This window comes from Bacillus rossius, chromosome 3, assembly GCF_032445375.1.
Source record: "Bacillus rossius redtenbacheri isolate Brsri chromosome 3, Brsri_v3, whole genome shotgun sequence".
Classification (NCBI taxonomy): Eukaryota; Metazoa; Arthropoda; class Insecta; order Phasmatodea; family Bacillidae; genus Bacillus; species Bacillus rossius.
The window spans coordinates 121,195,980-121,211,258 of NC_086332.1; the positions used below are offsets into that span (position 1 = coordinate 121,195,980).

General features: G+C 34.8%; 1 protein-coding gene across 1 annotated transcript in view; it reads left to right on the forward strand.

Moving 5' to 3' along the window:
• LOC134531206 (muscle-specific protein 300 kDa) overlaps positions 1 to 15,279 on the forward strand; it is a 602,384-nt gene that overhangs the window by 575,468 nt on the left and 11,637 nt on the right. The window contains exons 111-113 of the mRNA XM_063366862.1: positions 3,871 to 4,182; positions 4,593 to 4,922; positions 10,996 to 11,289. Of these exons, the coding sequence (XP_063222932.1) occupies positions 3,871 to 4,182; positions 4,593 to 4,922; positions 10,996 to 11,289 (936 nt within the window). The remainder of the gene's footprint in view (positions 1 to 3,870; positions 4,183 to 4,592; positions 4,923 to 10,995; positions 11,290 to 15,279) is intronic.

Here is a 15,279-nt window from a genome sequence, read left to right on the forward strand (position 1 = left end):
ATTATTCTCAAATACTCTGCACACATTCTCATGTGAACTATGTTTATGCACACATTTTCATTTACATCATGTAAGAGTGTATATGATTTGTATCATAGATAAATGACTGTATGTAAATGAGTTATCCCAAGACGCCAGTACAACTTGAAGTATATTTTACCAACTATTAATTAAATTAAAGTCATCTATTAAATAAACTAGTATCGTAATATCCAGGCTATCTACACTTATATAATTTCCCAATCTTCAGTGTTTCTAAACCAAAAATTTTATTAGATATGACAATTAACTTTTATTTTTTAAATTTACATCTTTTAAAAAATATATTGTTCTATATACTGAAATATAAGTGTATCAAGGTTACAAATACTAGCATCCCAATTTTTATATTTAATATATCAACAATTGTTGTACAATTCTGTGAAATTAAATAAAGTTAATATTGCTTTGGCTAGTCAATCAAAATTAACATTTAATCAAGATTCTTAAACAAACAGGCTTCCTCTAGAATTATTTAAAGTAATAGATTCATAAACAAAGAGGGTTTAAAGTTGAACATAACTATAATAAGTGAAATTACGTTAATCTACAATTAAAATAAAATAAATATTATAAGTTAAATTAAGTTTTAAATATGAAAGATTAGCAGAGGAAGTCCGAAATTTGGATACTAATATGTCCAATCTACACAATGAACACTTTATTTAACACCTAAAAATACAATATTTACAGACCATTGAATTAATCAATGCAAAAAATGTAATACATGGGTCGTCGTCCTCTTTCTGGTGACATCTTATGTCGAGTGATAGCAGTTGAATTTTAACTCTCTTCTGCAGTCTGGAACAGTAATCATAGAAAAAGACTAAAACGTTGCACAGGCACTAGGGATTCACAGCCAATGGGCAGAACTCTCGGCGATACTTTGTACATCGTTAATGTTCATGAATTCACAAATGTGTTTGTCTTGTTTGATAATCCACACCAAATTGCAGAAGAACTGTCAATTTGCAGTATTCTTTTTAAAAGTATTATTCAGTTGCACCAATGTTAGCTATTTGTGATAGTTATAATCCCTGTTAAATATTGTGTAAAGAAGCAGTTCAACACAGGCTTTTCACATACAGCAAATGCAAACCTATATCATTCTTCAATATTTTCATTAAGTAGCTGGTCTTGTAGATATTCTGAAAGTTTTCTCCTACAAAACTGATTATCTCGATAAATCAATCGCAGTTCTAAACAATGACTTACCGTGTTTTATCGCATAATCGTCGCACCGGTATTTTAGGGCGTCAAAATTTGAATAAAAAACCTCTCGCGTAAACTTTGCATGATTTTTTTGGTCCCGCTATTAGATTCCGAGCGCTCTGTGTAGGTATTTTTTTCATATAAAACTATGTATTTTAAAGTAGAAATCTAAAATTTATTCGGACATTACCACGTACTTATTTCATTAATGGAAATACAAAGTTGTCTGATGTGTAAATTTTATTTTAAAGACTTTTTAAACATTATAACCTTTATCTGTTTGTTTGCATCGCCTTTGTGTACCGCTTATAAAAATGTAGCCAGCGCTAGTTGGCATCATTCATGTTTGGTTATGTTGCTTCCCGTATAGAACGTGCACACGTAGTTGAATATTGTTATCTCGCCGATTGCATGCAACACGCGCTATCGAGTGCCGAGTTAACTACATTTAATGGCCCGCACTCTTTCATGGTACGTGTGTACTACGATGATAGTTATGCGTTAGTTCAGATTTGCATTCGGGTCACAGATTTTGTTTTTCTATTTAAAGTTTAAGAAATGTTACTCTACTTTTTAAATAAATGTACTTTCCATGAATGGGTTTAGTTTTTATGAATAACTTTACCTAACAATAAAAAATATTTTTCGCATAAACATTGCATTTCTACTTTTGAACCTTTATTTTAGTATAAAATGTGCAACGAATATGCGATAAAACACAGTATATACAGCTGATCTTCTCAATGATTGGTTACAAGCTAAAAATGTTCTAAAAGAACATATTTGCTTTGCCCTACTATCAACAGTTCGTTTTTCAAATAGAAATTACATACTGAAATTATTCGTACACAAACATATAATTATTTTCAAGTTTAAAATGTCACAAATAGAGTGTATGTTCAATTGTTTATACTATTTTTACTCTATCATTTTGCAAGCCAGTAGTGAAATAACTTAAAAAACTTGTGTGTTTAAAACATCGAGCATTGTTTATGTTTTTGATCATGTTGTTCTGTTAAAACATCTAAATGGGTATTTATATCACACAAATGCCTTAAATTCAACAGTAAACGTTGGTATATGACAAACTCACGAGTTAATCAATGTCAAATATTCTTAACCATTAAAATTTGTTATTTTGAAGTGGTAGTGTTCAAACTTGCATCGAATACAATTATTACACTATTTTAATTCTTATTGAAAAATTTGAATATATACACAGTTATACCATGGATGTGTGTGCAGTTTCCAACTTACACTTAAGATTTTGTTTTATCTCTGAAAACCATATTTACACCGGCTGAACATTGTTGGAAATAAAAATCCAAAAAAGCAACAAATAATCATCTTCCCTCCAGTGAGTAGTAAATTTCAAAGAAATGTTGGCAACATTTTTGTACACATGCAACCTTGTTGTGAACACAGTGATCAACATTTAGTTGTATTTGAGGCTCCTTGTGGTAAGCTTTTGTATGCATTGTAGTCCTACTGACCTCCCATTTATTATATAAATGTATAGGAATTGGCCAGTTTGTGCCTTTCTCCCAGTCTTGCTAAGCATAGACTTGGAATCTGAACTAATTACTCTTAGGAATTTCTTAAAACTTCCTTATCTTCTTTCATGTATATATAATCCACAGTCATCACAAATTATATATTTCAAAATATCTGGTCCATAATACTTTTGGCGACTTTGGCAAGAAGAATTAGCTCAAAATCGACTTTGATGTCTATTTGAACGCCCACTGAAAATTACTTCAATTGTCGCAGCAGCAAGAAGCACATATTCCTGAGACAGCATCCTGAACCCAGTTATCAACTATGTTCTGATAACATTGTTTATTAGTTTTTAAAACCCTGTATTATCAACACTAACTGTCAACATTTGTACAATTTGTTGATAACAAAGTTGCCAATTGTTTCCAACAATGTTGCTCTGGTGTAAACGCAGGTTAAGCCATTACATTAGCTTGGGAAAAAAACATAATTGACATAGTTTTATTAAAATATCTTAAACATTGTTAAAACTTGGAAACAAATCTTCTATCAAGTCAACTATTGTCATTTTCATTTACTTTTATCCTCTTAGATACTGTCATTTCTTGTATTCCTAATAATCTGAAATATTTTTTAAACCAGTTTCTAAAAAAAACAAACTCTACTAATTTTGTGCGAGGATTGTATGTGTGTTAAGCTCTGAAAATACAGTCTATTTACTGATGAACAAGTAATACAAAAACTGGTTTAGTTCATCAAGTCATCAGAATTAAAGGTTTATGCACTAACTAAGGTCCGAGAGCATAAATGAAATTAACATGGAGCAGTGATTTTACAAAGATTAAATTTGTTGATCCGTGAATGAAAATACCCTAAAATACATAGTGACCTTGCACCTTGTAACTGTAACCATCTGCATAGTTACTATATATTAGACAAATTGGAACTCTTCCACTGTTCTTGGAATTCAGGTAGTTGCTAATTGCTTTGATTCAGTGGTTAAGATAAAATGTTCTAATTTTTATTGAAGTTCGTAGTTTTTTAAGTTTTGGCATTCTGATGTTCAGTTTACATTGATAAATATTCTCATTTAACGTGTGTATATATTTTTGTTTGGAGCAGTCACTATCATCAGATGTGTCCGTCCATCACGCACGCATCTTGCAGCTACTAGGAGTGGCACACAGGTTGTGCGAGATCATAACTTGCCACGACCTAGAGGCTCGCTACGATGAACATCTGGAGGTGATCTTACGGCTGCAAGAGGAGGTGAACTCCAGCCTGCGACGCCTGCTGACTTTCCAGGAAACATGGTTGTTGTACGACTTGATGATGGGCAAGGTGGAGCACTGGATCCAGTTGGCGGAGCGGGAGCTACCCAGCCTATCAACGGAGACCACGCCTCAAGGCAGCGGGAACATGAGGCATTTTTGGGTAAGTGCACACTGGATCCGGGCATCTAACTTTACAGCTTTCATCTCAACGTAGCAAATAGTTTTTAGTAAGTTTCACCACTCTTACCTTTGATCTGAAAGTAATTTGTCTTACATTCCAAAATGTACCTGTTTTGCAGAATTATTTGGATTTATGTGCCTCATTCTATTTCATTCACCTTCCATAATTCTTTAGGTATAAGATATGCACTTAAAAACTGCATCAGCATTGATCTGGAATGTTAATGAAATATTGATTTTAAAAAAAAATACTGTTGAAAAAAATGCCCATTGCAGGTAGTAGTCAGATGAAACTCAATGATCAGATCATGTGTGCTGCTATGTGACTAAATAACTTTGGTGTACATTATCGGGTTAATGTTATGCTGAGTAACGTGTTTGTGTTTGAAGGAGCTGAAAGCACAGTACGAGGTGCACAACAGCATCCGCAACGACGCAAGCAGCCATTTTGAGTCGGCAATGCGAGTGATAGCGGTGGCAGACGAGATGACCCAGCGACAACTAAACGCGCAGCTGGAGGAGCGCTGGCAGGAGCTGTCATCGCGCATAGCGGGCATTCAGGCGGCAGCGATGGCGGGCGTGACAGGGCAGGACCTGCCGGTGGTCGACAAGCTAGCCTTCCTGAAGCAGGAGCTCCTGGAACTGCAGTCCTCCCTGCAGGACATGCATGGAGTCATGAAGAGCAGCGAGGAGCTGAGTCTTTACATAGAGCGGCTTCAGGTGGGTACAACTTCCTCATTTCAGAACTTAACAAAACAAAAAAAAAAAAATAATAAGATACAACTATTTTTATTGTTTTTGTTGATATTGCCATTATTATTAATATTATTATTAATGCCATTATTATTATTTAGTTTTGGAAAGTACATGTTTTAAACAAACCATACTTCAAGTGGCAGCCTCCGATGTTTACACACAGGTTGAGTTTATCACTATAATTTTCCATGATTCTGCAAATAATTTTTGGCAGAATTGCAGCAACTTCGTAGGTTATCTATTGCCTCCATAAGAGCTTCCAAAGTTTGGGGTCATGTTGGTTCCCCAGGGCTTTGAGGTAGCCCAGTGTAAAAATCACATGATATGAAGACTGGGAATGTGGCAGCCATCTTATATCGCAATGCAAGGATACAATTCTCTTAGAATTAGAAGTGAATGACAAGATTTGTGAACTTTTTGCCATTTTGTAAGAACAGCACAGTATCTGTACCAAATTTATTGAAAAGTTTACCAAAAACAAAATAGGCTTTGAGAAATTTATAAGCATTGCGAAGTACTATTAGATGTTCACTTTAACGTGGGACAAACATTCTGAAGGATGTTTTGATGTAAAGTTGTAAAGGTTTTGAAATCTTTTTCACTCCATTCTTGTGTTGTCACAAGTTTATAGGGGCAATTTGCTCAGATAACCATAGGGTCTCTGCATATTTGCATGCAGAGTGCAGTGCAGTTTGCTGAATGGAAGCTGTCATAGAGGACACATTTAATGGTCTTCTTGCAGGTCCTGGTCACCAAGGGGGATTTGTTTCAAAGTAGAACTTGTAAGAAGTGTGAAAGCCCAAGTGTGTATAATTTTTTTATTGTGAACAGGGTCTTGGTAATTGAGTATAAAATGGATGTGAAAGGCACCCTGCATTGCTATCAGTGACCTGCCATTTGTAATAAACTCTTCTACCAATGAAAACCCAATGCTCTTTTGTCCAAGTCGTGGTGGACACTGAAAACTGCCAGTTCAGAGCATGTTCAAGGACGTTATTCCCACCATTTTACTCTCTCCATCTTCTCTTTCCCATCTGAATACAGTGAAACCTCGTTAATAAAATACCGGTTATTTCAAAGTTCGCGTTTATTCAAACACTTTTAATTCCCCTTCAGACTGGGATAGCATATTTAATGTCAATCAATACGGTTAATACGAAATATTCGTTATTATGTATTACGAAGTAACCTCATGTTAGAGGTGGGTCGAAAAGTATCAACCTGATACTTTGTCACTGATACACACCTGTATCAGGAATGGCAAACGAGTACACTTTAAAAGTATCAAGTACTTTAGTATCAGTTTAGAATTCGCCACGGCCAATGTGCGCAGAACCCGATCGCAGATGACGGTCACTTGGGCGGAGCTTGTGAAAGGGGAGGGAGCAGGAACGACGAATAAGGGATAAAGAAGGGAAATAATGTAGGGGAGGAAGCGCAGGGGAAGGCGTTGAAGGAGAGGCGCAAAGCGAAATTGTTAAGAGTCGTTTGGTTATTGTCCCACATCAAAGTACGCTCAGTGCGCAGTGCGTGCACAGTCTCGTTCAATAATAAAACTAATGAAATTTTAATATTAAAAAGTACATTAATACAAGATATAATATTTATATTTGTGCACCTAACAGCTATGAAAATGCAAATAAATTCTCAGTTGACACTAATAACAGATGTAATCAACATATGGACTTTTTTTTCCGAAAACAATTAGTAACTAGTGTTTTCATACATTAAAAGATTACGATTTTATCAAAAATTAAAAAAAAAAAAAACAGATACGTACATTAGTGACCATACTATATCAATGTTTACGTTTCAAATGTTTCTTCAGATTAGTCGATGATGATTTATAACTCAGTTTTTTGTTTACACAAATTACAATTAGCAAACTCATTATTTTCAGTAAAAAAATTCCACACAAATGAAGTCTTTTCCTGCACTTATCCATTCCTCATTTCACTATAAAGATACTAACTACAAAGCATGACAGCCCGCAACAATGTACATGGTGGTAATTAATACACGGCCAGGACGAACTGCAGTGAATGTTGAAATGATTGATACTGGCTGTATCAGGCGGCCATGAGAGTAACAGAGGTAGAGAATTACCGGGCGTGATAAATAATGTATCAGAGACACCAATACCTTTTTACGCTGGTGATGACGGCACGGAGGATGTGTACCCTGTGACGAGAATGCTGTTACCTTGTCGCTTCCTGGGACCGCTACTCATCTGATACAAAAGTATCAGAGACTTGTAACTAGGTACATTACTGTATCAGTATCAGGTTGGAACAGATACCGAAAATTGCTGTAACAACCCACCTCTACCTCACGTCCGCTCACGTAGTGTACTATTGTTTTATTATCGGATAAACCAAATGAAATTTTAGAACAAGAATCGCACACTTTAATCACGTGCACGCAGCTTCACTATAATTCTGTTAACGGCAAATAATTTGTACGGTAAATGGTCTACAGTCAAACCTCTATCTATCGAACTCGCATGTATCGATTGTCCGAGTTTATCGTATACTTTCTACGGTCCCGGCAAAATTGCCATACAACTAAGGTTAAAAAAGTCCGCTTGTACCGATGTTCGAATTATCGTTTTGTCCGCATTGATCGTACAAAATATGTGGTCCCGTCACTATAAATTATAATAGATGATCGTTTAACCATAAAGATTTTGCAGAAATAACCATTTCTTAGAAAGAAACCGTCATAAAAACAGTAACGATAGTATACAGTAGTAAAAATCAACTTAAATCTGCAGCCAAGTAATGGAGCACGTAAATATGAAGAAAAGACAAATGAACAACAACTTACGAAGAAATTGGATGATGTACCATAACTACAGTACAAACCCAATTGTTATCCTAAGATAATTACCATAAAAAGAACTAAAGATTCTTTGTCGATACCATAATTACTACAGAAGCACGATAGCTACCACATTTGCACTACAGTTACCGTAACAACCGATATGTATATTTACCGTGATGGTAATGTATTTATTTATGACATATTAAAAATAAAGAACATTATTGAAAAATAGGATGTTAAATTTTTATATGTACGTTTGGCACATGTTGCGAAGAAATAATGCGATCTGAAAAAATGCAGTACTACTACGAAAAGCGAAAAGGGTAATCGTGGATTTTTAGGTTATGGCAGTCTCTCTCGGTTTTCAGTAATATTGGCCGAAAAAAACAAGCGTATAGGAAGTCGGCAGAAATGCCAATTCAACTAAATATTGGCAAAATCGGCTTCTTCAGTACAGCTCTACATTTGATGACATGAGTAAACATATTTCAGACTTCAGGATATTGAAAAAGACTTTAATTTCCATGTAAAGTGTAAATTGAATTAAGTAAAATACTTCCATTTTCATTTATTTTTCAACTGATTTAACTTTAATGACAAGTAACTGATATATTTCTGACACTAATTTTGAGGTTGAAATATTTTTTAAAAATTCTTAGAGTGAAGTCCACTTCAGCATTAATTGTCTTGGAAAATGTTCTGGCTGCTAGTGATGTAGACACTGATGTCTTGTCTTCCTTCGACAAACTTTGCAGTGCAGTAAAGGACATTTATGCAACTAAAAAAGTGCAGAAAAAAATAAATGAATTTTTCAAGCCTCTTTAATTCTCTATTTGACTAATTTTCGAGTAAAAAATCAATACTTGATTTTGTCGATTATTATTAATGTGAGCATATGCACCTGTTAATACAAACCTCGTTAATACAAACTGCAAAATTTTAGGTCCCTTCAGGTTTGTATTAAAGAGGTTTCACTGTAGATTTTTCTGCTACACACAAGAATACAATTATTTTAATGAGAATTTTGTCATTGTCATAGCCTTTTAGTGAAGATAATAAATTGTTGTCATTACCACCTATTCTGTTTTTTTTATTGTTATGTTGAATTAAATACTGAAAACTATATTTATATTTAAAATAATTTTTTTTGAAAGTTAATTTAATTTTAGAAAGTAGTTTTTATTGAAAGTTACTAGGCCTATGTAGTACCTTGATGTTTCGTTCCGGTTTCAGTTTAAATAATTTATAAAATAAATAATAAAACCTAATACTGGAGTAGCAAGTAATGAACTTATTATATTGGGTAAGGGATGGAACACTTAAGTTAACAGAGGTCTGTTTAAAGAGTATATTAATACACAATATGTTGGTTGTATTATAAGTATTATAAGTAGACCCCAAAAATTTCTTGAGTAGCAAGTTTTCAAATGTTTGGGTGACAAGACATCAAAACTTGGGCGAAATTGGAGGAATTATTGAGTAAAAAATACATTTCTTTAGTTAAAGGAGATTCATAACAAACAAAGTGACATGTTAATTTATATAAATATATCATTAAAAATTATGTAAACAAATAATTCCACTAACAAAAAATATTTTCATGGAAGCTTTTTTTAATGATTATTTAATAACAGTGAATATAGTTATATCCATGAAATAATTAAAAAGACTCTTTGTCTTGCATAACCCAACTCTTCAGAATAATTGAATTATTATTGTCATTGGGTCATTTGGCCTGGAAATCTGGGGCTGGGAAAAATGTAGTTGACTGGGGAGGAAGTGCTGAAGGCTGTAGAGACCAGATGTGACAGAAGGGCACATGAAGGAATAAACATCCTATTGGAGAAGGGGGTGGGAGTGATGTAAAAACTTGGCCAACCAGCACTGGAGGAATAAGAGAGACAGAGTAAAGTACTGGTCTTGTGGCCTTGAAGGCTTTAAGAGGTAGTGCAAGTGGACAGAACAAAGGAAGTTTTTATTTTGAGTGCTTTAAATGATGTCAGTTTATGTTTTGGTAAGTTAAAAAACTAAACAAGTATATTGAGGCTGAGTTATTTTTCAATAGGTCTACATACTTTTAGTTGAAATGGTCATCCCTGTCTGAAGGTGAAAAGAGGGACGAAAATGGGTCGGAATCTCAGCACAAAGTCTTTTTTTTAAGTTGGGACACTTCCTGCGGTGGTATCTTTCCATGTGGGCAGGCAAGCGTGGAGCACAAGAGGGTGTAGGGAGGGAAGGAGAGTCTGTCCTTTGTTCAAAATTATAAACCATTCACCACATGGGGCCTGAAGTGAAGTTAAGAGGTGTGCGTACTGGTCGACGGCCATATACAGCGGTGTTTTACTGGGAAAAGTATTAGCTCGTATGCTTTCTGTAGTACCGGCACCGGTACTGACATATTTACGGTTCTCGGTACCGGTTAATTTGCTGAGAACTGGGACCGACCCATCCCTAGTATCCAACATCTCACGATGTGATAATATACAAAAAATATACGCCATAGAGTATAGTTACAGTGAATTTGGGGAGAGATAGGAACCGAGGCACACCATCTTAGTTTCAGCCATTTTTTGGCCATAACTTCATAAGGTACTTTTTATCTTCCTTAAAACAGAGTATACTTAAATATAATTCCTGAAGTCAGAGTGACATTTTTCCAGATGATCTCTGCCTTAGCAAAGAAGAATGTTCAAATAATAAAAACAAACTGTTGTGGCACAAACACAGATGAAATAATATGGTGTCTTTCAGTTCTTTTCATATATTGGTGGTACTTTTTTTTACAGTTAGAATGTTACAATTTCTGGTTGTCCATACGTTAAAGGCAATATCCATATAAACAAATCATGCAAGTGAAACATATTGCATTATAAAACAAAGTATGTTAAAATGAGAATATAAAGAGCAAATTACATTTGAATTGTAAGGATTGTCAGGATTTTTTTGCCAGCAACAATTGGCCTTCTTATTCTAAGGTTTGTGGTTAGTTTTAAAATATTTAATCAAATAAAGTTTTAGGCTAATGGAAAGAGTGTATGCTTCTTTTCTGTGTCCTTTTAATTGCTTTTAATAACTTAACCTCATTCATATGAGTGAAACAGAAGGATTTTTTTTTCTCTAAAAAAACTGAAACAGGAACTAAGAATGTATGTTCTTGATTTAAAACTGAACCGGAACCGCACAATCCTAAAAGGTACGCTCAATATGTGAACAGGTCCTGAGCTGTAGAGTGGAGCACATCCAGGATGACCTGGGTCGCCTGGGGCTGCTGTCGGGCGTGGAGTCTGAGAAGGTGGGCTCGCTGCTGTCCCTGGCCTGTGAAGTGGAGCAGCAAGTGGGCGATGAGCTGGAAGGGGCCACTGTCCTGCGGGAGAGACTGCAGGCCATCCAGTCGGGGCTGTCCCGGGTGAGGCGGGGCCATCAGAGGGCGTCCGGCGTTCTGGATCAGTGCGAGGCCAGCGAGAAGCTGGGCAGCGAGGTGGTGGAACAAGCCTTCAACAACTGCAAGGTCAGTGATCAGTCTTCGTTATTGTGCAGTAGAGATCTGGGAGTGTGATTTAACATTTCAAATTAAATAATTTTATCATCGTTGCTACAAGACTAGAAAACCGGGAAAAGTCTGGTAATTTAAAACATTCTGGGAATTCAGGAAAATGTCAGGGAAATCACAACATATTTCTGGAATTTCTTCTTGTGCTTACAAAAGTGAAACGAAAAATACCACTTTCATTAACATTTAGAAACCTTTAAAAAAATTTGGAAATGTTTAATTTCTCAAATTTCGGTTGAGTTTCCTTCTTTTTGTAAATTGTTGGCTTTTTTTCATTAAACGTGTAGTTTAACAAGAGGGAGAAAAATGTTTTTACACATGTTTGCATTCAAGTTCGATAGTTTTTTTTTTATTGTTTCAGGAGAATCAATATTAATTGTTTGCAAATACGTATTTTGATCTCAAACTGCGTTAATTTTACTATGCGTTCATTTATTTTGATGGATTGTGTATCGTCGATAAATAATTCAACTTGAAATTTATTTATAATAGGGATGGGCCGGTCGAATCCTCGAATTCCACCGAATCTCTAGTATTCGAAAGATTCAAAATTCGAGGGAAAAGATTCAAGATTCGAGGAAAATTATTGATTTAAATGTAGTACTTTAAAAACTTAAATGCTTACAATTTACTTGGCATGTTTACGTTTTCCTTGGAACACATCCTATTGAGGTACAGTAGAACCTCGTTAATACGTGATGGTCGGGACCGAGATAATCATGGATTACAGAATTTCACGGACTAGTGATTAAAAGCCCGGAAGGTCTTGTCAAGCTTCTCAGACATCGGCGTGCAGCTGGGTTAAGGCCAAGGTCATGTGATGTAACATCTCCCGAGGCTTACTGCGCCTTGGCAGCAGATGGATAAAAATAGTAAACTCCCCATTATTCATGTTAATTGGGACCCGCGGATGCCTGTATAATTGAAATCCTGTAAAAAAAAAATATAAACCCGGATAATCCGTTCACGGTAAGGGCCGTCTTCGAACTAGTGTCTCGGCTTAAAAAAAATACAGCACTGCCTAGCCATTAGTTCACAGCCGAAGAGAGAAAGATAAGATCGTGCTGACCTTGCACACATAAATTTTGGGGAGGCTCCCCTTCCCTCCCCACCCCCTTCAGCCGAATGCCAGCCAGACACGTCACTGCCAGGCACCTGTCGTGGGTTGGCGGGTGGAAACAAACAAAGGGAGATGGGAAGCAGAAGTCAGGACATCCCCCTCAAGTTTAAAGAGTGACAAATGTGATAGCTGAAAGGGGGGCGACACAAAGGGTTGGTACAAACAGCATTGCAGAGTTTGGCGGATGGCGGCGTGACGTTAATTTTAAGCGCTGACAAATTTTACTTCTCTTTTTTTTCTGCTCTTTTAAATCGTCGCGGATTTTCCGATTCCCGAATTAGCGCATCAGGGATTAACGATGTTCTACTGTATTATACTTTTAATTCTTTATTATATAAAAAAATTATGAAGCATGTACTGATTTGGGAAACTTACTTTACATTCATGAACATGGATGCATTGTCGCTACATTGGCATTACATAAGGCATAAATCACAGATGTATTCTCATAATATGCTAAAAGATAAAATAAAGCACATAATATGCTAAAAGATAAAATAAAGCACATTTAGGATCTAGACTAGTAATATGAATCTTGTTTTTTTTTTTAAATAACTTTACCGAGAAATCTGTTACTTAGTAATACAACAATAATGCCGACTTTCATCACAAGTTACAGTCGCACATGTAGTAATAACAATAAAATAATGAATGACAAAAATTAATACATTATACAATTATTATTTTAATCGCGATTCAATTTTAAATATTCTGATACACATTCTATTTATGAATTGTTTTAGGACCAAGTTTGGTTTGTGTAGACTACCAATGTTAAAATATGTATTATCTGAGTATTCCATGATGGCCAATCATTTTGAGCAACACAAAAAATAACTAATATTAATATGAAGAATTGTAATGGGTAAACTAGAGAAAACACCCCGTCACTTTTAACTTCGGGCATATTAATCACTATGTTTTAGTGAGGCTTAATTTTAAAAGATGCACGACAATATGTATTATGACCTAAAACCATTGAAGCCAAGATGGCACCTTTCAGTTTCCATTAAATATTTCAGGAAAGCGTTTATCTTCATTTGGGACTTTAAACAAATGTCAAGTTGGTAACTACAAAATATTGTTCTGTCGGGTGTTGAATTTCATTTTCCGATTTCCGTGGATACATGAATCACTGTACTCACAGATAATGCCTGAATGCCTTAAATCCACCAAGTCGGATTCTACAGCAATTGATGAAGTGACGAGATTCTTACGTGATCCTACAGTTAACCCAGAAATAAACATCCTCGAATACTGGAAAGCTCAGTCTGCGTGTTCACCCAGGCTACATAAACTGTCCAAAAAATATTTGTGTTCACCACCTGCGACAGTGTTCTCTGAACGTTTGTTCAGCACTGCAGGAAACATATGTGACCATAAATGGAATCGTCTTGATCCAGACCGTGTCAAAATCCTTGTTTTTTTTAAATAAAAAATTTAAAAGGTTAAATAATTCTGCATAATGTTTAATTTTTTTCTCTTAACTTATAAATTATTTTATAATTAACCCTTGAGATCTGGATTTGGATTCGAGGGGTGGATTCGAGGTACTGTATGGGATTCGAATCAAGATTCGGATTCGAGAAAAATGGGATTCGACCCATCACTAATTTATAATAATTCTAGAGATTACCGGCTTCTGCGGATTAATAGAGATAAAGTTACATTATATGTTATATAAGTTAAACAAAATATATGAAATCAATAACCAGATCGCATATTTTGAGATGGGAATCATTTAGAAATCCAGTACTAAAAAAATTCGAGAAAAACAACACAATTTGCTATGAAGTGTGTGGCATGACCATAATCAACAAATCTTCATGGGCATCGCTATGAAGTTACTCGTGAAACTAGCTTTCAAAATCAGGCAACCTAAACTTGTGTATCAGGCAACCTCAGGTGAACATGAAATAAATAATTATTGTTTATATTATTTGTAATTTAAATTACGTAACAAATTTGGTTACACACTTTATTTGATTTAGTCTTTCCACTTTAGTACTATTAACTTTTTTCTTTTTAACATCAAATTTTAGGTTAGGTTAGCTGGAATAGGTACTTAATTCATAACCAATCTTTTAAATGCATTCAAAGTATTTTTAATATAGTTAACCTAGTCTTCACTATTTTAAAATGTTAATGTAGCCAACCTATTCCAACTGATTATTATATCACACTAATTGTAATATATAAAAGCTAACCTAACTACTCAGATTGGTAAACTACTGGTAAAAAAATTGAATGATTTTAAATTGTGTCAGGGAGTAAAAATTCAACTTAAACATTTTTTCCAGAAATAAGGCTTTCCTTCAGAATGACCTTAATTAATTTTAATAGGGTGAGTTCTACTGAGTAAAATCATATTATAGGGGCAGTTAAATCCTATTCTAGTGTTTTCTCCCAAGAAAAAGAGGTTTTATTATGTAATTATTAGTTTATTTTGGTATGTGTATTTTTAAATATGAAAATAGCGACATATAAATGGCACGTACAACCTTCTTTTGCTGCAGAAAAAGTATTAACATCAAGTGGTGCTGCAGAATTGTTCGTGTCTGTAAGTTGAGGGAAATTTTTCAAATCAGGTCTGAAAAACCTGGAAATGTCAGGGAATTTTTGGAATTCCAAGCATGTAGCAACCATGTTTATTTATGCTCCTGTTACCAATAGATACAGTCAGTGTGTCTCTTTCACAGAAAGTTTAAATGAAAATAAAATAACATAAATAAAATTTTAAAAAAAATTATTGAGAAATTTATATCAGTTTTTTTTTTTTTTTTTTTTTTTTTGTAATCTAGACATGAATGCTTTTTATGTGTAACAAA